The sequence below is a fragment of the Trematomus bernacchii genome, unplaced genomic scaffold (genome assembly GCF_902827165.1).
Source record: "Trematomus bernacchii unplaced genomic scaffold, fTreBer1.1, whole genome shotgun sequence".
Taxonomy (NCBI): domain Eukaryota; kingdom Metazoa; phylum Chordata; class Actinopteri; order Perciformes; family Nototheniidae; genus Trematomus; species Trematomus bernacchii.
In genome coordinates, this window is record NW_022987821.1 from 5,535,500 (window position 1) to 5,558,940 (window position 23,441).

Here is a 23,441-nt window from a genome sequence, read left to right on the forward strand (position 1 = left end):
TCTCTCCCTCCTTGGCAATGTCTTTCAACAGCCGCAATGTTAATTTCCAACAGAGAAATGTGACACCAAGAGCAGATGGCCCGGAGAGTGGGATTCCCATCCAGTGAAGGGGAAAAGTCCTGATTTAAAACAGGATATGAAATTTGGTTTTGTGTAAAAAAAGATAACAAATGAATAAGCTGCAGACAGAGATGTGAGGCCAACAGGATTAGTGTTATGACAGATACTGTTTCTCCATCCTTGCCTCCTCACCTAGTTTTCAGTAAGACAGGTGATGTAAGATGTGTGATGCATCAGACTGTCTGATTCACTCTTTACACACACGTCCCTGCTGAACAATTACCTACGATCAGACTGATAGCAAAACACACAATCTTAACTGGAAAATCTAACAGCCTCCTCCAGTATGTTTCAGCTCAACCATCCATGATGTGGTCTGATTGCAACATCTGAAAATGTGATTTTTTAAAATGAATTTCCTGTTGTTCCCAGGCTTCATAAGAAGAATAAAGAACATGTATTCTAAGCATTGACAGTGAAAACAGGACAGGCCATGCACTGCGCCTCACCAACCTTGTATACTTGTCCATAGGTGCCATTTCCAACCACCTCCACCAATTCAAATATCCCAGCTGGATCCTGAAAAGAAAAGACACAAAGACGATTCAATGTAAATAAATAGCAATGTTGATATTTTTGTCATTTATGCACAACATGGTCCAGTGTGAGCCAGCTGTTGCGCACTGGTCTCCCCTACATGCCAAATGCATCTCGAACAAAGGAAAACCAGACACTGGCAACACCTCGCTTTGGCTCAGCGGTCATTTTTAATGCTCCAGCTCCAACACAAAGCACATTTCAGCACATGCTAACACTTGGTAATATTAGGCAGACTTGGGGAGGTGTGTTTTATCGAGCCCAGTGAAATAAAAGGCAGCGAAACAACCAAAAAAACATAGGCTCGGTTTTGCAGCACTCACCCGCAATGAAGCCAAGTCTATGTCTACTAGACTTTTAGCCGGAGAGTCGTTCGCCATCTTTCAAATAAAAGCCGAGCTTCCCTGTGCGTTTAAAAGAAATAATGGCCGCTGTATCATTTGCGGGGACTTCTGCAGGATGTATTAGACAGAAGCCGGGGTGTATTCCTCTCTGTGGGATCCGCTTTTTAGCACTAAAAGCTGGGTATCGCTACTCCATGTTGAGGTGGCAGCAGCGGCTCCCTGTGCGCTCTCTCCCTGCCGGAGCACTGGAGACAAGCCAGGCGGAAAACACACACTTCCGCTTAGGGGGTTTCAAAATAAAAGCTTCACTGGAACATCATGTTCATTACATTACATTACATGTTCACTGTTTATGATTAAAGACACTGAAATACACAGGCATTTAAATGACATAACATCTTATATTCAGATTTACTGTATTATTTTATTGCAGTTTATTCCCCTTGAACATTTGTTCATTAATTTTCAGATATGTTGTAAATATGTATTGTATTTTCTTCTATTCTGTTATTGTCTTTTGTACTTGTTTTAAATAGTTATTTGTGTAAACATGAGAATAAATAACTCCAAAGGTCAATGCAGGGCCATGTTTGTTTTTATCAGTAAAGACAATAACCAGTGTAGGTAGTTTGTATTATTGGATGACAGTTAAGGCTGCATTAATATGTAAACATAGCTTTTATTATATCAAACATTTACCCCGTTTTGTTTTATAGAATTTCTTATTTTGATTGCCTGAATGTCAAATTGTTCTTCTCAATATATTTTATTTTGAAAGCAACATCACTTCATTTCCGCTTGTACTCGTCCTGCTTCTGTGTGACTTGACGCAGCTTTGATGGAGAACCGCACCAACACAGGAAGCCGGTCGGCTCCACACAGACAGAAAAGGGCTGGGCCTCGATATATTAAAGCATGGATACCGAGATATAACCTCACCTTAGCACGTTTATACCTGCATGCTAGGACACAAACAATTGATATTAGCGACAGTGCTTGTGAGAAACATGGAGGCAGACAGAGGCGGACCCCCCACCGCACAGCATCCTTATGTACATGCGCGTTTCCCACTGTCAATATTGGTAATCATGGGTGTGGCAAGTGAGCAATCTCAGGAGTGATGCTGAGTATTATAGTGCAGTGGTTGCTCAAGCAGCAATGAGAACCAATAACATTATATTTCATCATTACTCAAGCAAGCCAAATGTATGATGATGAATTTTTCCATGAAAGGGTCAGGGGTGTCAAACTCAAGGCCCGGGGACCAAATCCGGCCCGCGACTTCATTTCATGTGGCCCCACAAGAGCTTGCAAAGAATATAATATGTTTATTATACAGTTACATGCCGCTTTACAGAAGCACATTGCCCATAAACTACATTTCCCACAATGCATCTCAAATTAGACTTTTTTTCTCTGAATTTGACTTTTTTTTCTCAAAATGTTACTTTTTTTTCAAATTGTCAGTTATTTTTTTCTGTTTTTCCAGAATTTGGCTTTTCTTTTTAAATCATTTTGTGACATGCGCACTGAAGAAACTTGCAATTGTTTGCCCTAGACTTCTGCTTTCAGACGTAGTTAATTATGAAGTTACAGGCCAATGTGCAGGTATTAGAGTCTAATACTTTTCCATAATAGTGACTTATTGTATGAGCAATTACTAGTATTGTATCACATCATGTTTCCCAATTGACAGTTTGTTAGTGGGGTGTTTCTGATAATAACCTCATTAATTATAGGAACTTTGAGCCCAAAAAGGCACTCTGCCTGCTTCAGCTCCCCATCATGGGGGGTTAATGTGTGGGATGTTGAATTCCTAAAGGCCACCCAAAGGTGCTACCTCTTAAAAACAGCAGTCACCTCATTGATAAGTTAAATTCTGCTGAAAGGGTTGTGTAACTTCAGAGAGGAATAATGTTCAGCTGCAGAAATCCACTTATTTATCATTATATACACAATGACATTTTCAAACAGACAGCGCTAAGCTTTTGGTTACACAAACACATTCAACTAAACAATCAAACGACAGGGCTGGGAAAACCAGTCTGACGGGATGAGAGGTAACCTGCCACGGGGGTAACACACACACACACACACACACACACACACACACACACACACATACTACATACACGCACACACGCACACACAATCACAAAGCCTTAACGTATGGCACTCACTTAAGACACTTAACTAACGCTTAAGAGGAGTAAATCAACTTAAATCCATCTGTGGTAAGGTAAGCTTGTGCAGATGACACTGATAATGATAATTCTGTTCCGCCCGCACTGCCTGGAAGTGTTTGTTGCTGACACATGGCTCTGAAGTCATTGTTTTGTCTATCAACAGCGTGCGTGTGTTGACATTTGGTTCAAGGGTTCAACAGAGTTGGTTGCTTTCTAACTAATAACTACAAATTATAATAGTTTACTGCCATCTTGTGGATGTTTTATACTACTGAAGCAACATACAGTACAGGTTTAAGGAAGCACACACACAAATCATGTATTTTCTCAAAAAACAAAACAAGGAACTGATAATTTTTTTAAATACAACCTTTATTACTAACTAGTGCTGTCCTTGTATTATGACCGCCTGTCCAAAAAGTCACCAGGTGGATGCAGGGAGACAGCGCTGTCTTACAATTTAGACACTGTTGGTGTCAGGTTAATAATATTATAAATAGCAACATGTAATACAAATGTTGAGTTGCAAGTCATGTTAAGAACATTTACACGGTACAATTCTGATAGAAAACTGATCCTTTTGAATCCAGTGCAGTAAACAGCTGAGTAAATGGAGTCAGAAGCATGTCGTAACTTTTGTCAGTTTCAGTAAAGGCAGAACGATGGCTACAGTATGGATAAGGGCGGGACCAAGGTCTTCCTGTGACTGATCAACTGAATCACAAAGCAATAATAGGCCTTGCATAAAGCAAAAAACAATGGTTACAAAAATAAAGTTAATGGCAATTCGTAACTCCTAAAAACATAAATGAAAGATGTCTAATAACTTCCCATTGTATTTTTGCAGTTTACTCTCCTTTTCCAAACATGCTAGCGTCCCTGAAATAGACCGTCTCCTATGTCCAGCAAGAAGTACAGAAAAGACACCGCATGTCAAACGCACACCATTGTAACTGGTGATCCAAACAATGCAGTATATAGTAGCTACATTACAGGGTAACGGGCCTGTATCCCCAGCATTACAGAGTACCTCTCTTTGACATATGAGGACAAATCATTCATGAGTATTAAATATAAGATAACATGTGTTCTGTACCTGTGTATGTTCTTTGTATCTACTTCTTACCTCCCGCACAAAACGATAAATCCTGCAGCTTCCTTTGCCGGTCATTGCAAATACAGCCAAAACCTGTCAGTCATTCCTAAAATAAAAACATTACAGTGTGCCATCTGCCAGCCTTTGTGGTCTGCCAGTGACACATAATCCGCTACAATACACCTCTGTCTCAGTAAACCAAAGATGTTGGGAGGATATATGCAAACATGTCTTTGAGTCAGTGTTAATCATTTCAGTTCAGTAGAAAGTCAGGGCCCGGGTAACCAAACAGGCCGAAGTCCCCCTGGTAACGTGCGTACAGACGCCTGATGTCGCGCTGACTGATGCCTGAGAAGTAGCGCTCCACCTTGGTCCTGTTGTAGCGTGTGATGCCTGGAGGGATGGCGGGGTAGGACACCAGCTGGTCGATGCCCGCTGCTTTGAGGATGTGAGGGGCGTCTTGCTCCAGTGTCTCATGGTGGCCCACCACGTTGTAGTGTATTTCGCACGGCGCGCACAACTCTGCGTAAGTCACCCAGTGAATAATGTGCTCACCAAACTGACGGTCCATGCGGTGGCGGCCGTCTGCGTCGCCCAGGTAACGGACAAAGTCCTCAAAGTGCAGGCCGGAGGCGGAGAGCTCGTTGTCACGGTGGCTCTTGCGGTACTTACGGATGATGGCCGGGGCGATGTCATGCTTGTACCAAGGCTCGAAGCGTGGGTTCTTCACAAACTTGTCTTTGAACGCAGAGATCAGCCGCTCAAAGGGGTCTCTCACGATGAAAAACTTGAAGTAAGTACTTAATCTGTTGAGGCAAATACAGGTTTATGAGAAAACAGCTGTAAATAATGATATTATTATTTATTTGGACTGTCCCAGAAGGCAATTCTGCAATACTGTTGACTATCATAAACACTTGCATATACACTTGCTGGTCTTTTTGCACGATTTGTGCATTTGTTTGTGGATGCAAGGTGCAAGACTTGCATTTTTATCTTCCAGCCAAAAGGCTAGTGATGGTCAATATTTTACTAGCAAGCAATCTTTTTTTTTTTGGCAAGTTTGTAAAGCATTCCTAAAGGATCATATATAAGAATGAACTCAGCAAGTAAGCGTTGGCCCACCCTGGTGGCTGCTACATTATTAACATTAAGTCTTAACAAACCTGTGAGTAATTTCCTGTGGCTTGAGTGATGATAGGCGTGGCAGGCCGTTCTTCTCATGGTCATGGACAAGGTTTTCTGGAATCTCCTCCACGGTGGGGAATGCTCCTGTCAATATTCATAACATAAGTCATCATGTGAAAGACTGCTAGACATTGTTATTACATTCTTCTAACCTGTACTTACCATTGAGCACAATGAGGACCTTCTTCCACTGTGTGTTGCCCACTTTAGGCGTCTGGCAGAACAGGATCTTGCGCTTGTCGCAGACAAAGATGCGGTCCAGGACGAATTTGCTGATGGAGACGTGAGTCAGATTCCTGAGACTGCTGTTCTTACACACAGAGGAGAGCAGCTCGCTCCGCCTCTCAACCTCCGACTGCCAACCTGTCACTGGGGGCACCGCTGAGGACTGAGACACAACAGTAATGTCACGGATTGCCTTTTAATATGTTGGTGTTGCAGAGAAGTGAATGGCTTTGTTTTAATGGGGTCAGTGATGGAGTAAAGTTAATAGTCACCTGATCAGATGGCTTTGGAGCTGTTTTCTGTAGACTGGAAACAGGAACTGGTCTTATCATCTTGGTGCCTGGCACGGTCCAGCTCTGACCACCAACCCTCTCTCCATAGTCTGACAACACACAATAGAGTGGGCTGATCACATTTAGCCCTTTAGCTAACACTAATAAGTCAGCGTTAGACCCAGCAGCTTACCATCCACAGCTCTGAAGGTGATGAACTTGCTGACAAACATCAGGATGAGCAGCACCCAGCCGCAGGCCCCGAGGAGCAGCCAGTGGTGCCGCATCGCTCCCCCCATCAGCCGCCGGCCATGGAAACACAGCGCTGGGCTCCCTGCACACAGACAGCACATCTGTTTTATTTAATCTGAATGATGGCATGCTTGAGTATAAGAAAGATCCAGTTCAGGACATTCGCATTGCACAATTATTATATGTTCTGGCAGTCCTGCACAACCCTCAGAATTGTGCACATTGTACACAAATCTTCCTCTTATATCTGCACGGCTTACCACTTGTCATATCAATACTGCACATATTTTACTTTTACAGGTATATCTATATTTCATGTAAAAAGCTATATTTTAATGCTATAAGTTTCCTTTTCTTGGTCCTTTTCTTGCAATGTATCTTCTTTAACTGTGTTTATATATGCACACCAAGGAAAATTCCTCGCATGTGTATACCTACTTGTTTCTGATTCTAACAGATGAAATGTTCCTTGCTTAACCTCTCAAACAGATTTCAACAAAGCATTACAAAAATAAGCATTATTTAAAAAATACTAATTGCACAATGTCATTTTAACTCATTTGTTTTTAGAATAAAATGCAAATCTCAATGGATGACAGACAGCTAGCTGAAGACTGTACTACACATGCTAGCTGTTAGCTGTGATACATGTTCGCAAGACTGTTTAATACTAACATTTTGATGTAAACGAACCATATAAGCTAGACTAAAAGTGACAATTCATAAGAAGTAATTTGTATTAGCTATTCAAATTGTATAGTATTGTATAGTTAGCTATAAATACATTATCTAGCTGGTCAGTTAGTTAGCCAACCAGTTAGCCACACCTGTCCCTCCCAGACAACTTGATTTACCCCGCTATTTCCCACTGAGGTTAGTTAAATGTTAAAATAACACAGAGCAGCAGGGCAGCTTTGTGTCTTACCTTCTTGAGTTACAACAACTTCACGGCTGCACACTCTGCAGGATGTGTTGATGGAGCCATAGCTGTAGCTTTCTGCGTCTGTTCTTCACAACATCCGAGTGCTAACAAGCAAGCATCGCCCTCTGGTGGCAACATGGCGGCAGTGCATGTTCACTACAATCTTCATTTCTTTCCCCGGCATTTAAATAAATATCAAAGTCAAAGTCAGCTTTATTGTCAATAATTCTACATGTTGTACATCCAGAAATATCGTTTCCCGCAGTCCTACAGTGTGACATATATACATAAAACAAATATCCAGTGTTTAATTAAGCCATCTAAAGTCTATCAATAAATCTGCTACAGGGGGACAGGATACAGAAGACATGATTTGATATGAGCATACTAACAAATGCATTACCTACAAATAAAATGCACTAGATGCAGCAATGCATGTTTACTGCTGACATGCAACACCCCCTTCAGCAGTTTATTACATTTCCTACGTTTTGAATGTGTGTAATTGGTTATGAAATTACTTTGAATACTTACTTTTGTGTAATTGGTTATGAAATTACTTTGAATAAGGTAGATGGCATCTAAAGTCAACCAATAAAGCTTCTTCATGCAGAGAGGATCAGGATACTGAATACATCATACTTACTAATGCATGGTTTGACTAAGACAAAAGTATTACGAGCAGAGCAGTTTAACACCATCAAAATGTGTAAAAAAAAAGCCCCATTATGCCATCAACAATACCATACTATCAATTCTTAAGTTATCCCTGTTAAAACATAACCTACATTTTAATTACTCCTATATTCTAGAAAGGGACAAGGCCTGTATTTATTTTCACAATGAAAAGCAAGAAGCAATGTTCTGCTCGAATGAAATAGGGCAAGTTATCATTTTCATAAATAAGCAATTAGTAAGGGTTAAAGACAGCATCTCTATACACAATTTCTATACAGCTTAATCCAATAATTCCCCAAATATAATTCAATTTAGTGCAAAAATAGAAATGAAAGACACGACACAAGAGAGGTTCTTTGATTTTATTTATTCGACTCGCAGTTTAGTTTTCATCAACATTGACCGTCTGCAGACCTGTTGGGGAAAAAGAGGGAAAGATTAATAAAATGTCTTTGTTGCTGAAGTATAGGAACAACAGTCAGTTGGTGAAATATTTACCTTTTGTTGTTGTGACGGGAACGTATGTAACCAGGGTGTAGAGTTTGTTGGGAGAATCCTCATCCTCATTACGCTTCCTGGAAAGTCGTACGCGCATCCTGTACGGCACGTTCCTGCACAACAAACCACATTAGGATGGTTACTATCTTTGATAAAAAAAACAGTACAAGTACATTGCCAGCAGATGTGTAGGTCTCCAATTTAGACAGCATTAGTGCAATGTAAGTGCAACTGCCTCATAAGCGTAAACAAGATGTGAAACAAAGTCCACATCAATTTTAGACTGGTATATTGAGCACTGCTTTAAATGGAACATTTTTGTGGCATGCCCAAATTGTTTGGTTTTATCAGTTCCTTCTTAGTCATGTGCAGACAGAAGACACTTCATGTGAGCTGACAGACTCATGTTGTAAAAATATGACTCACTAAATTCAAGCTGGCAGCAGTAACTACTTTGATATTTTTCAAGATTGAGTGATGACCGTAAGAAAAGAAAGAAAAAAAAGCATCCATTTGCTATGCTTAGCCATCTCTCCAAATTGCTTCACAAACCATGCCATCTCTCTACAGCACACAGTAACACAAGCAGAACATTGAGAGTATATACTTGTGGTCATTACTTTGGTATGATTAAAAAACAAACATGTCTTGTCATGTCACAGATTTGAAAGAGTATAACAGCATTCAGAGAAAGCCGTGTATTTAACTGAAACATGGACAAGCAGTGCATTTAGCTCAAACATGAGTATAACGGCGTGTAATCTCACCTGACACCCTTGCTCCACACTGCCTTGTTGAGGCGAGTGTCAATGCGGACATCGGGAGTTCCCATCTCCTTCATGGCGAACTTGCGGATCTCCTTGATGGCGCGGGGAGCCCTCCTCTTGAAGCCCCTGCAAGGAGAAGACATAATTTAATCAAAAATAACTCAAACTATCGAGTGTTATTGGTATTGGATTTGTGGTTTTACTATATACATTTGACAACTTGTATGCATCTCTCAGTACTTTTAGACATAGCAGACATTAGCACAGCAATGCATCCAAGCTGTTGCACAAGCAGACCATATGGCTTAATGAAACAAGATAAAGGAATGTACAGTACTCACACTCCATGGATGCGCTTGTGGACATTGATGGTGTACTCTCTGGTCACCACCTCGTTGATGGCTGAACGCCCCTTCTTTTTCTCTCCTTTCTTAGTTGGGGCCATCTAGAAAACAATATACATAAAAGTTAGATTCAATCACTCAAAGGCTTTCAGAATCAGAGTTACTTTACCCGTCCAACACAAGGGACGTTTACATTGTTAAAGCAGTATAGATAGACGAAAAATAGAAAACACACTACTAGATAAAAAAGGCATGCACATAGTATTTAAAATACATTCATTAGATTCATAGGCTTTACTGTCAGATGCGCAGTAGCTACAGTTGTCATAACTTCATTACTGCTTATGCATAAAAACAGAGGTTGAATCTACAAACATTTAAATAATCAGCCCAATTAGTTTTCCTTTTGTCAAGCGTTTTGCAGACTTAAACGTGGCACCTGCAGTTAAAAGATAACTTAGCGTTAGCATAAGGTTAGCTTGCTCCAGTGTTGTTACCAACCGCAAGACAATAATGGTAAGATACAAAGCACGTAAGTAAATATAGAATCATAAACTATTACCAGGGATTTAAATCACACTAGAATATGATATTAACACGTTTTCTGACTCAAAGAAAATGGACACTTTGATCCGGGAAAATGAAGCCACTCTGGCGGAATCAATGCCGTACCGATGGACGTTAATAAAAGCTATATAAATGCGTTAGACTACATCCAAAACCACATAAAACGCACAGCCAAACATTAATATACATATTGAGAAGACATTCACGGCCGATCATGTCTTTAATATAGCAGGATGGTCATAGATTGTAGAATTATAATCTGCGTTAAAATTACTCACCGCAGCTCGTAGATGAGGCGGAAGTCGGAAGGACGGACTTGAAGCAGAGGATTGTGGGTAAAGGAAACCGGTCCGTTTTATATGATGTTCGTCAACGACATGCACGAACTAAGGTTCCGACGATAAACGTTGTCAGGAAATGGGTATATTATACATTTTAAATATTATTAGACCTCTGAGAATCTTGTAAGGGAATTCATTTAAGGAAATGTACATGTTTGGATTACCAGGCTATTCAAATAACTATGAAAAGTATTAATATTCGATCTCTCTCTGCTATTTTGTTTGGTGAAATGTATAGTAACTATGTATAGTATACTAGAGTGATTATGTGTTAGAATATCAGCTGCCCTATGTGTGGAAATGGGCTGTGTGAAATGGGCCAGTGCAATTGTATGACACACAAGAATAATCATTTATTTTCCAAGGCTTGGATCCTCTTTAAGATTGAGAAAAATAAGCTGCATTTCAACCTTTGGCAATATAATAGGTCTTTGTATTGACTATTTTCTATTCTATCTTCTTGTATTCAGCGTATGAGGTCTTCAACACGCTATAAGATGCCTGCCATATTCTTTTCTTCATCAATTGCTAGTATCAAACTTAAAAAATGCATGGAAATTATCATTTTAATACGACTTACTGCCAAAGTTTAGGAACAAATAATAATCATGTGGTTCTAATTATATGTCAAAGCACTTTCCTCAAGATGCATCATTTCGCCTCTAGTGGCTGTCATCATAGCTCATTTTACACTTCCTGGGTGTTCCTGGTCCTACCACTGACTGCCACAGGAGTGCAGCAAAGTAAAGAGAAACACTCCTATCCCTCAGCATCATTGTAGAAAATCCTATTAACTGACACATTTATGTGGTAAACAATTGGATGGGTTTTTTATTTCTTGATATCTAAAATGATAAATGCATTAGATGTGCATGGACAGTGACAGTGGGAAAAAAAGATAATTTATTTGAACATACTTCTTGCATGAGGCCTTTCTTTGTATCATGCTTGGAGGTTAAAATATGCTGGGGAAAATAAATATCTTCCAAAAGAATAAACATTAAAGAATAGATATTTATTTTCTGTTTGCATTTAAGCAAGGATGATTTTCCATTTGAGCTTCAGATGCTATTATAATTTATCTTATTTAACCCTCCTGTTGTCTTCGGGTCAATTCTGACCGATTTACTACTTTCATCCATCATAACTTTTTTGTTTTACATTCGATTGCATTAAGGCTTTATGATATCCTTCACAGTAGACATTTGAACATATACAATAGCTGATCACCACTTTCATTGAATTTTGGATGATTTAGTCAACTTTGTAACACCCATGGTGTTCCCGGTCAAAACTGACCGCCATAAAGAAAAGGAATTAGTAACCATCCGGATCAGATCAAACACACACACACACACACACACACACACACACACACACACACACACACACACACACACACACACACACACACACACACACACACACACACACACACACACACACACACACACACACACACACACACAGACAGAACAATTTGACACATTTCCCGCTCTTATGTGCCCACCCCCCCACATGGATCACACCTGGCACACGCAATACATGTTCAGTGTCTATTCTTTGTATATTTACTGCAGTTTTTCATGTATACCAGTAGTCTGATACAATATGTACAGTTTGAAAGGGTGTTAAATGAAATTTGGTGATGATTAATGGTTTTTGTGTTAATGTAATAGCAGTTAAAACAGGACCGGTCAAATTTGACCGCGAACACCAAAGTAAGGGGGGGGGGGGGGACGAAGACAATAGGGGGGTTAAACAAAGTGGTAGAATAAATAAAGATATTTTAGAAGTAGAAGTAGCAACACTTAAATATCAAAATACTTTGTACAAGTAAAAGTCTTTCTACTACTGCTTGTGAGAGCAAATTCATTCTGAGCAAGGTTTCAGAAATCTCTGCATACCCATAATCCATGTGTCTGTCCCTTTGATGACTTCTGCTGGCTGCAGGTGGCAATGTTGCTCTGCTAGAAACATACTGTTCTGCCTCCCTTTTTATGAGCTTTTCTGGTTTCTTTTGTTCTTTTGATAAATAGAAAAACCTGTAGATTAGAGACTTTCTGAGGCGCACCATCAAAGACTAACAGTGATTATTTCTGACAAATTTGGTCTAGAAATCATGTCAGTTGAATAGCAGTCATTAACCAACAAAGGTAGGACATTAGAAATGTGGCATGGGCTGCATAAATGTATTATTTTTCATTATTTATAATAATAACCATAATCCTGTTACTGTATTTATATATGAAACATCCAATTCTTGATACCGGGCCAGAGATAAAACCAGTACCCCGTGTTCAGAGCAGCTACAGGTGTCAAAACAGATACATGGGTGTGATATAGCAAGGCAATAGTGTGGAAACGAGTAATGGCAAATATATCTAGCAAACAGGTTTAAAGGGGAAAAAAATCCAGTTTTCTTTCCTCCTAACCTGCATTTTCTGCGGATTTATCGGCTGCTGAGAGATATAGGCCCTGCTCCGAAAGATAAGCAGGAAAGAGGGATCATGTATGGACTGTGTGGCGGGAGCATATAGGTCTCACGCACATGGAGGGAAACGGCTCTCCGGGGATTGAAAACCAGGAGGATGGATTTGAGAGAAAAACAGGATTCTCTCTCTGTCTGAGGCTCAAGCAAACCAAAATAGAGGTGCTGACAGCTTCCTCCATGCAGACCTGGTGGGAGCGCTTATCCAGTTTTGCTTTGCGAGATAAGGGGGGGATTTATTTATTCAGGTTGATGCACTTTGAATGATAAAGGAGTGTGTGTGTGCCGTGTGTTCATCCCCTTTCAGCGTGCCAATCAGGATTAAAGGTCGTGGTATGTAGGACAAACATGTGTATATTAGAAACCATAAATGAGAGGTCTTCTTATCCCTTTATTGTCTGCGGCCTCTACCTGAGAGCTAGGATCAAACATCAGCACATTCCCATTAAAGGACATGAAAAACACCCAAAGATAGAAATATTTTCATCCATTGTGTCAAAAAAACAAACACATCTGAAGCGGGAATAAACGGAAGGAGGCCTTTTGTTGTGATTATCCTCCTGGTGGTTAAAAGGAAGGTGTAGGGTTCACTATGGGATGGATCTCATGTTATTTCAGTAAGAAAATACATCTGTTCTGCAGTAAATCACATCCGTGTTAACTTCCCTGGTGCAGATGGTGATTTATTTCCCGTACGCCGGGCCGAGGTTCTGCGGTGTGCTGTTGGCACAGCTGATGAGGAGCCATGGGAACACAGGCCTCCGAGAAACACTTTGTTTTCATTTTGGGAGCTGTTGCCTTTGGCTCACAGGGAACATCTACATATGGTTAAGAGGAATGCTGTTTTGGAACAACATAACTTAGATAAAAGGGAACTGCAACTTTAGGGGAAAAGTGATGAATTCATTCTTCCTGAGCTTTCTCTGTTTTGTTACTCTTAGAGGTCGTCCAGAGGTAGATGGTTGGCATGAGATCTGCAGGCAGGCCGCACGAAGGGCTGAGGATAATCTTCAATTAGTATCACAATAATGAAGGAGGCGTTTACTGATAAAGGTCACTCCACTTGTAACAGTTGAATAACGTCTCTTTGTCTTGTTGAAGAAGTTTGTAAAAAAGACCGTCAGTCGATATTGGTTGTCAAGCGACTATTTGGTGGGCAGTAGTGTAATACTGGAGTGTTCCTCTAATAAGGGTTTTCTCTCCCACCAATATGTCTGTCACAATAATGCATATGTGTGCAAGAAACAATGAGAAAATAATTGAATCGTAACTCAAGATAGAAATACTGCTGATGAAAACTGTAAAATGCAGTTGAAAGCTCAAGAAAAAGCTACGTGGACATTGAGCCTAATACAAATGTACGTTTTAATGCGCTTTATAACTGCATAAACTTTCTAAATGATAAAAATGCATTATTGGTCAACCCTTCCAACATGATTGGTGACACAGCATGCACGTTATCTACAATCTGTTATGATTTGGAAAACTCTTGTATTTGAGAATTTAAAAAAGGATGCTGGGAACCGAACAAAGCCTTGACTGTCGGCTCTATAGGGGGCCACATGGGACCCTTAGAACTTACATGAAAAACAAATCGCACAATAGCATAGACTGGAAAACAGTGGAGATCAGAGGGAGCATGGCAGCCCCCATCAGGGATGTGGTGGGGGGGGGTTAAGGTGCGGCACTGCAGGTCAAGCCACCCCGCTTTCCTCTGTTCTCCTCTGGGGGACCCCGAGTCTGTTACAACAGGAAGAGACTGAAGGTCAAAGCACAGATCTATTGTCTTCCTGCCTGTGTGACAGAAGCCTGTCTGTCTCTCTGAACTATCTCTGTTTAAAACATGACAGGGGGGGGGAAGGGAAAGAGGAAAAAGGAGTGGAATATATGTGCTGAAGGTGATTACAAATGTATACAGACAGATGACGGATCAGAAGTTCAAGAGGCAGGAACTTATTTGATAAAAAGCCAGCAGATGTACGACTACAGTACTCACCAACTCTTCAGTCTATTATGTGGCCCCCATGAAGCCCTCAGACACTTCACAGGCACTTCCCCCTGTGAAAGACACGCGTGCCCTCCTCGATAAGATAAAAGTCAGAAAATAAAGACACGGCGAAGCCTCTTTTAGCTTCTGCTGCCAAACAATTCAAACGTCTATTTTAGCAGATAAGGCGCGCAGACAGACCGCCCCCCCCCCCTGGAACCTCAGGGACACACACTCGTCCCTTTGTGCCCCGATAAAGGAGAGCGGTGGATGCATGTAATCAGCATATTATTGATAGTCTTAATGAGAAAGGCTCTGAGTCACTGAAGCCATTAGCCGGGATAAAAGAGGCTTAATTGTTTTGTGTGTGCGCGTTTATACGACGTGCACATGTGCCTGTGCTAAGACCGAGCTAATTAAATCCATTTCCTTCGTTAGCAACTTTTTTCCCTCTTAATTAAGAGGGTTAATTATGGGCCTGGACAGAGGTCGCGTGCACGTATGTGTGCACGTGTGTTCCCTAGACCCAGATGTAATATTATCAGAGGAGTAAAACATCACAATGAGCACTCATGGCTAGTATTAAACAGCCTTTGATATGCATTTAAATTCAAAGAAGGAGTGAATAATTAAAGCCAGTTACTATCTAGTAAATTATAGAGTTATTTGTCTTAATTTTCAAAGGTTTAGAGTAATAACACAGCAGCATCTCTTTGATAATGGTAGCCATCTTTTGTGAAAAGAATAGGCAGATAAACCGCCTCTCCAGATGCAGTTTCCCTGTCTCGTGGAGAGATCTACATGTTGTGGCTTCTTCTCAAAATCATCAACTAAGAAGTCTGGTGTTAACACCGTCTGCTGTCATCACCAGCGCTGTGCGGTACGTGGACGTCTGCAGAATACCAATGGCGTGGAACAGTATTCCTCAGCACGCTCCATCTACAGCAATAATATCGTTATGGCTGCCAGACATGAGAGGACTCTCCCTGCCTGCCACTGGACACACACCATTACTTTTGATGCCGTGTGTGTGTGTGTGCGTGTGCCCTCAGGGTCACACATCCTGCCGGGGTAAAATGGCTGATTCAGGACTCTGCCATTTTGCTTTTCAGCATGAGCCCATGCCGCCATAACCGTTAGACATCTGTGGGTGGGCTGTGATGATGATGATGGTGATGATTCTCTGCGGTCATAACAAGACATTAACACCTTTTACACTCTGTTGACTCCTCTCAGAGCTGCAGGCAAGTTTTGCATGGAAAGATAACACACATTTGTCACACCAAAGTCGGCATGTAAGGGAGATAAGCTTTGCCCCGTCAAAATACAACATTGTGATTAAAGTGGACATATTATGCTCATTTTCAGCCTTAAGAAATAGTACCCTGACAAAAAAAAGGTGAACTGTGGGTCAACTAGCACTTCTTAGATGCTTTTTCCATGTGCTGATGGAGACCATGAGACGTAGTGAAGAGCTCTGGGAGAAGGGGACAATGAGCTAAATTATCTTTTATATATGTAGTCTTTATAGCTTGTTCGGCTGCCCTCAGGTGATTTAAGTCATCGATGAATGCAGTTTTAACCCATTAAACGTGTTCACCAGTGAGAAGAACCATCAGAGTGTTGGACTCTAATGGAAAAGAGTTATCATCTCTTTGTTGTTCTGTATTCTTTCCCAAAATCCTAATAAAACCCCGTCCCCACATCCTGAATGACTCGTTTTAAGGGAGCGCTGTGTGGGTGTATTTCGATTATGCGCATGCTTTTCGCTGTCATGCCTACTGCTGGTGCATCGTTAGGTATGGCTTTTTATTAGCCTCTGGTGTGTTGGAGATGGGAGGGGGTCAGCGTGGCTCCAGCAGTAAAGTAGCGCAGCCGTCAGCCCTGCACACGGGAACAAACACCCCATTAAACCAAGGCCTTCACATATTACTGTAATAAAAGCCCTGCTCTCGCCTTTATGGGCTTTTTAATTATGTCTATTCGTCTTCCCGGGCTTGTGAGCAACAGTTCATGATGAGCCCCATTTCACGAATACTCCACCACTGGCATGAAGCTGGAGGGGGGGGGGTGAATTAAAGGGGGGGGAATAACAAAAAAGGCCCAAAGCTAAAATATGACTATTGTTACCGGAATGGTATTTTATGTTTTACCGCGCAGCACGAATCCAAAAGGCACTCTATTTCATTTTTTCATCCAGGGGTTTTCTTTGTTTTAGATGTGGATTAGTATGGAGATGGAGAAATCTCACGCAGCTCGAGTGAGTAACACGGCAGCTCGGTAGTAATGGTGTGTATTAAATTAGCTCCATGAGATAAGGGCAATGGCTGGACTTGCTGCAGGCTGCCGAAAAATTAACCGTACAAATCATCCGTGCATGAATTAAGCATGCAGGCTGGCACTTTGGGCCACTTCAGGGCTCGTACATTTGCCTCTTGTCTTTACTCTATTTCCACTTTAATATGTGTGTATAAAAGGTCAGTCACAGGCCACCAGTGCTGCTCGATTTAAGCAAAAATCATAAATAAACTTGAAATGCAATTGTTATTTTGCAGAAAAAGCCATCTCAATCCGTAACACATGGCTGCATAGATATGACATGGCAAAACACCCACAATGCACCATGAAAGAAACACACACCCCCATTTAAAACATCCCAGATACGCCCCTGCACATTATGAGAACCTGAATGATATTAAGTAAAGTATTCATTTATTGCATGTCTCCAAACCGTGTAAAACCCTGCTTGGTATAAAAGCCTGCTGATTGATAGAGCAATATACACAGCAGTGTGTACACAGCATACATTTTATGAGCGGGTCATTTCTGCAGGGCTGGACTCTACAGCTTAACCCCTTTTAACCCCGGCAAGCTCATAACACTTAACCTAGAGTGTAGCATGGAACACACTGTACAGATGCAACCAAATACAGCCAAGCCCTGCAGAGAAATATGCAAAATAACTAAAAAAGTATTCTCAAAGCCGGAAAAGTGTTGACTCCAAGATGGATTATTAAATCAGTAGCTAGGGGAAAACAGTTTTTCTCCTGAGCAAAGAATAAAGGAAGCGTAGAGCTTTGTTATACATTTTTTATGTCTTAATCAGGTACTAACAAAGTGTCCAGAGGGTTTGTTTTGTCTGCTGCAGATGATAGCACCCATGAGGAGCAGCAGCACCACAGCCAGCGCGGCCCCCACCCCACACAGCAGGGCCAGGGACGTATAGGAGGCTTAAAATGAGAGTAGAAGACAAATAATATCAGTTTCTAGAAAGAAAATAAGTAAGTAAATGCATTTTCTTGTTGTCGTTTTACCTGCTCCAGTCACTTCCTGTACTTGGAGCGCTGTCAGCTTCTGGGTTAGGATGTTCTCCTGCAGCAGGACGGGGCCCAGAGCCGCCCCCTCCTCCCACTGCACCAGGCCTGCACAGGGGAATGAAAAATCAACATACTTTATGGCGCATTTAGCCAGCTGATTCAACCATTCATGATACGACTGAACAATTTAAAACGGATCAGCTCAAAACCAATCCCCCAAAGATGCCTGGTGCCAAATGAGGGTAAGTTAGCTTGTCTAAATATGGGTGCAACCTCTGCTGGTCTGTAGCTGATTATATTTCAGTCCCTGTCGCTAGAAAATAAATGTTCCTATACTTTAAAACTATTCAGATGGACACACAAATAGCTTTTCGGTGATATCTTTTTGATAAATGTACGGAAAAATATTTTGACAGCAGTGGCGATGGTATCAAAACGTCTCAGTATGAGATGTTCAAGATTCATCCCAGAGTGTTCTGTAGTGATTCTGTAAAGCGTACCTGCATCTGCTGCAAGGCTTCGTTTCCACCTCGGCTCGCTGCAGCTGCTCCTCTCACAGCAGCCACACACCTTATTGTCTCCACCCGATGCCACCCATCTGTCCAGGGACAGGAAAAGAGGCCGTTACAGAGGCATGGTAAGTTGGAAAAATAAAGTCACACATCTTTGCATTTTCTTTGTGTGAACAAACCTGTTCGCTTCAGTCAGGTAGGAACACGCTTTGTGCTGCGAGTCGATGGGAACGGAGGCTTTTGTTGCCTTCATGTGACATGTGATGTAGAGCTAAGGACATTTAAAAACACATTTATATTCATACATTATATTCAGACTGCATCTCCACTTTAAATCAAATCTTTCAGGATGCAGAAATGGATGCAACTGCAAACACAAACCTGATGCATGCATAAGGTGGCCAAATAAAACTGTCGTTGCCTTGATTAAAAATTACACATTTCTCTAGGTTTTAATTATTTTAAAAATATTTTCTGATCATAGAAGTACACAACCTAAAATATATAAATATTCCACTAATCTTTAGACATTTTAAAGCATAAAAGATTACGTTAAACCAAAGCTCTGATTGTACAGCAATACACTTTTCTGATTTGATACTGGCTCAGCTCCATCCATGCTTCATCAACTTACAGTATATTAAGGCACTTGGTTTAACACTACCTGTAAGAGCTCCCATTTCCTCAGTAGGAAAGAATTTGAACTAAGCACAGACAGCAACGGAGGGTATTATAGCTGTCAAACAACACTTACTAATGTGTACATTATGTGCCAACTTAGCACGCAAGAGACAACCGAGGAATGTGAATGAAACACTTTGCATGGTCAAATCAAGATCAGATTGCTCGAATTGTAAATGCATGGAAGGAAAAATTGTTAAATAAATGACTCAAGAATCCTAAAAATCATATTATAAACACGTCTCGTACTTACCGAATTCCTGTGATCTTGCTGGAAGGCTTTCAGCTGGAAATGAAGTTTATCCTCCTGGCTCCTCTGCATGAAGTAAGACTTGGCTCCTGCCGGCCCAATATCGCTCAAACACCTTATATGGAAAAATACAGGCGCATGATTCATATTCATAAACACCGGCAGGCCGTAAACGCTCCTAATGGGTACCGCATGACGTGCAAATAAACCTCAATTTGGATTATTATGACTAGCTGGCTCTTTTAGGCAAATACTGCTTCATGAATGTTTACCCATGGTTGCTGATGAAGGGGTATCTGGGCTGAGAGTTGGGGTCGGGGGTCGCGGTGGCCACGCAGCTGTCCACGTAGACCCTCAGAGGGACGTGGTGACCCTGGAGGACCGCCGCCTCGATGTGCATCATGTCACTCAGGAAGTGAACGCTGGAAGGCCTCTGCGACTGCCAGTCCTCTAATCCAATACAGAGGAAGGAATAACTATAAGTGGACGAGTAATGTTCGGCCATCAATTTGGATTATATGAAACCTAAATGATGCCCATGGGGAAGAGTGGGTCAGTGCAACAGCAGGGAATCAGATACAGGCACCGTAATAATAGGAGAAAAGTACTTTAAAATAGCAATACATTAATTACAGATGGAGCGTCCTTAACCTGGAAGAAACACAGATGCAAACTTGTTTGAAAGTGGCCTGATTTTTGGGGACTTCATACCTTTTTGAACATTAAATCATGGAAGCATGTCAGAGTAGAGGCACACAATTCAAATATGAACCTGAAAATTAGCACAATAGGGCCCCTATAAAACTTTCAAGTTTATTATACAATGAGCAAATGACATAGGCTAACTTTTCACAACAGACAATGTGTTGCAGTCTGCTGTGTTTGCATTAATTAGAAAGCATAATCAGCTGTTTTATTGATCACTTTATTGTGCGAGTGACCCCTTGAGGTCAACTGTGCCTACAAGGCTTTAATTTCAGCTCATCACCATGCATCAAAGTTCTGTTTATCAAGGCACTGCTGCTTAGCATCTTAAACAACGTCTGCGAGGCCTTAAAGTGATTGCAATTACACCCGTCGCTGGGGAAATTAACCAAAGCGCCTGGTAGAGAATCTGAGTTTTAACTCGCAGAGCATCAGCTCAAGGTTTGTTGTTTTTTTTTCTCGAGCGTGTTGCCCACCTGTCATGAGACGCAGGGAGAGGTGCAGCTGCTGTTCTGTCAACATGGCGCCGGAGAACAGCGTCCAGGTAGGCCTCACGGCAGCACTGCTCACGTAATGTCTCCTGTGAGGACAATTACAGGAAGGACGGGCATTTCACTGGAGGGAGGCAGAAGGATGTGGGCCACAGACAGGAGGAGAACATATAGGCACGAAGATATGACCATAACATGGTTTCTGAAGGGCTAAGCTACATTCAAACCATTACAAACGTGGTTTTAAAACATTACAAAATGCTATTTGAAACCTGTTTTCTGGCCAAAGTTACAAGGAAAAAACAGTAGTGATGATAAGGCCTTGATTTATTACTATGACTTTTAATATAAGTGCTTTCAAAGAGGGGAAATAATGAGACTTTACCTCTGATAGTGGCATTCAATTACCACCTCAGCAGGGTTGGTTTTCAATATAAAGGTGTTGCCAATAGGTGTTGGAGAGTACAGCAGATAAAAGGAGTAGATGAGGGCTTCTTCGGTAATCTGAGGAAAAAAAAATCCACTGTTACTTCAGATACCCATGAGAAGATGGACACTATCAGAGAGACACACACCGTCACTGTGCTGCCACACCCCTGTAACTCCGTCTGGAAGTGCAGGATGTGGTTGGCGGCGTCTACTGCGGCGCAGCCCCCTAAGGTCAGATCACTCGGTCGGATCAACTGACCGTTTCCTAGGAACAAAGAAGGGAAAGGTGCAGCTTAAAATCGGGGACCCATTACCTGAGGCCATTTTCTTTTCCTCATCCAGTCAATAACACTCCCAGCCAGGGGAGGTTCAGCCACAGGACAAATACAAAGGTTTCTTAATGTATCACTGAGAGTCAGCATTCAGAATGCTTCTTCTCGGAGTGAAGAAATAAAAGGAAACATAATATTGATCCACAGTCTATAGTCTGTGCCATTTGCAGTAATCAGCACAGTGTCCCATCTTCACCGTTCCATTAAAGTTTCCAATTTGGGTTTCTAACCCTTTCTTTTTTTAGACATAGAGCAGAAGGCATTTTGAATGGCTGTGCCACTGTGGATTAAAAACAACATTACCTAGGAAGTTCTGTTTGACCTCTACGGTGACCTCTCCTTCCCCACAGCGCGCTGCGATGCTGTCGGCCGGCACAGGCACCCTCTGCTTTATCACAAGCGCCCGCACCTGGAACATCAGTCACATTTGAATTACACTGAACTTAAAATGGTGCGAAACATCAACATGGCTGCATGGAAGTCATACCTTTGATTGTGGCTTGAAAGCTGGGTTCAGATCGGGGCCTTTAAACAGCAGCTTCACAAACTCCTCAGCTTGCACAGTCACCTCTAGCTCCAGCTGCTCCGAGGTCAGCTCTGTGGCTCCAGAGCTCTGCTGGTTTTGAGAACGAGGCCGAGGCGGTTTGCTGGCAGAAGAGTTCCTGAGCTGGTAGACCTTGAGCCGGTATGTGACAGGAGAACGTTCTGGATCTACATGCTCCGTCAGGTCTGACTGATGATCTGCTGTCTGCGGTTCTTGCGACGTTTGGTTCACCGTCTCATTGGTGTGTGAACATTTCCGTGTTGCAACACAAACATTTCCACCAGAGAGGAGAAGCACAAACCCTGATAAAACCACCTCTCTGAACCCCATTACAGCTTATCACACAAAAACCTGGATTTTTGGTGTTTATTCAGAGAGCAGTGCTGCCTATTGTCTGATCAGCAAACATAAAGGTGTGGGAACCTGGCTCTGGCTCCTCCTACTCCTAATGACTTGATTTGACTCCAGCTTGGAGGATTCAATCTTTCCTCTCTTCCTTTTCACTCCCAAGGGTGCACCCTGTCTTCATGTGAATTCAATTAAGAAACATCAAGATAATCATGTATGCATTTGTATAGTGTGGAAAATAACAAAACATTTAGTCTTTTTTTAATGCTTTTTAAAGGTAAACACCGCCTGCCAAATCTCCACTTGTCATGATGGTAATGAACAAAGACATTTATAAACAGAAACAAGCCTGACCCTAACAGTGAGAGGCTTTCACTGCCCCCCCGAGACAAATCAATCACTGAGCTCGGGGAGTTGCAGCCCGGGTTTGTTTCGCGCCGCACAGTCTTGAATGTCAAGGCTGCGCGGTCAACAGTCTGCAGAGTTCAGCGGGCGCTCATAAAATCCAGATTTATGATCACGCTCTGAGACTTCACAAATGTCACCACCACCTCATGCATGTCTGTGTGACAGGAAGCAGGGGGCGGGGCTTGAACCTGTGCCGGCAGGCCTGTCAATCACACATACCTGTTATGAATCCTGCACTCCTGACACTGGTAGTGTTTCATTATTTGAATAGTATATATTAGTATCCAAACAGTAGTATTAGTGTCTGAATATAAGTATTCAACGTAACCAAAAAATAGTATTAATATCTGAATACTTTAATTAGTAACCGAATTGAAGAATTTGTTTCCGTATTTAATTAATTATCCAAATAGAGTTAGTATCAAAATCTAAGTATTCAATTATTAGAATAGTAATATTGGCATCCAAAAAGTAGTATTAGTATCGGAATGGTAGTATTTAAGGTTTCCAAATAGTAGTATACGTGTCCGATACAGCAGCCCTTTTCATACAAATATGGTTTATTAAAAAAATCAAATAAAGCTACAATTATGAAAATACTATGTGCAT

At 41.5% G+C, this 23,441-nt stretch overlaps 4 protein-coding genes across 23 annotated transcripts in view; all 4 read right to left on the reverse strand.

Moving 5' to 3' along the window:
• LOC117498859 (mitogen-activated protein kinase kinase kinase kinase 4-like) overlaps positions 1-1,235 on the reverse strand; it is a 29,450-nt gene extending 28,215 nt beyond the window's left edge. For all 20 annotated transcript variants that reach the window (XM_034151016.1, XM_034151011.1, XM_034151012.1 and 17 more), the window contains exons 1-2: positions 981-1,235; positions 574-639 (exon numbers count right to left, since the gene is read on the reverse strand). In XM_034151016.1, the coding sequence (XP_034006907.1) occupies positions 574-639; positions 981-1,037 (123 nt within the window). In that variant the 5' untranslated portion in view covers positions 1,038-1,235. The remainder of the gene's footprint in view (positions 1-573; positions 640-980) is intronic.
• Positions 1,236-3,538: 2,303 nt separating this feature from the next.
• Positions 3,539-7,244, reverse strand: chst10 (carbohydrate sulfotransferase 10). Its single transcript, XM_034150990.1, has 6 exons — positions 7,146-7,244; positions 6,162-6,302; positions 5,969-6,078; positions 5,634-5,859; positions 5,450-5,555; positions 3,539-5,089 (listed from the first exon to the last, which is right to left on the reverse strand). The coding sequence occupies exons 2-6, from the start codon at positions 6,265-6,267 to the stop codon at positions 4,537-4,539; spliced, it is 1,101 nt and encodes a 366-aa protein (XP_034006881.1). The 5' UTR covers positions 6,268-6,302; positions 7,146-7,244; the 3' UTR covers positions 3,539-4,536.
• A 924-nt stretch (positions 7,245-8,168) lies between these two features.
• rpl31 (ribosomal protein L31) lies at positions 8,169-10,381 on the reverse strand. Its single transcript, XM_034150991.1, has 5 exons — positions 10,275-10,381; positions 9,427-9,530; positions 9,086-9,211; positions 8,319-8,431; positions 8,169-8,234 (listed from the first exon to the last, which is right to left on the reverse strand). The coding sequence occupies exons 2-5, from the start codon at positions 9,528-9,530 to the stop codon at positions 8,203-8,205; spliced, it is 375 nt and encodes a 124-aa protein (XP_034006882.1). The 5' UTR covers positions 10,275-10,381; the 3' UTR covers positions 8,169-8,202.
• A 7,129-nt stretch (positions 10,382-17,510) lies between these two features.
• Positions 17,511-22,572, reverse strand: LOC117498869 (zona pellucida sperm-binding protein 3-like). The gene is made up of 11 exons (XM_034151027.1): positions 22,020-22,572; positions 21,836-21,941; positions 21,347-21,465; positions 21,157-21,275; positions 20,757-20,860; positions 19,848-20,025; positions 19,579-19,690; positions 18,824-18,915; positions 18,633-18,730; positions 18,130-18,237; positions 17,511-18,045 (listed from the first exon to the last, which is right to left on the reverse strand). The coding sequence occupies exons 1-11, from the start codon at positions 22,404-22,406 to the stop codon at positions 17,918-17,920; spliced, it is 1,551 nt and encodes a 516-aa protein (XP_034006918.1). The 5' UTR covers positions 22,407-22,572; the 3' UTR covers positions 17,511-17,917.
• Positions 22,573-23,441: the final 869 nt, after the last annotated feature.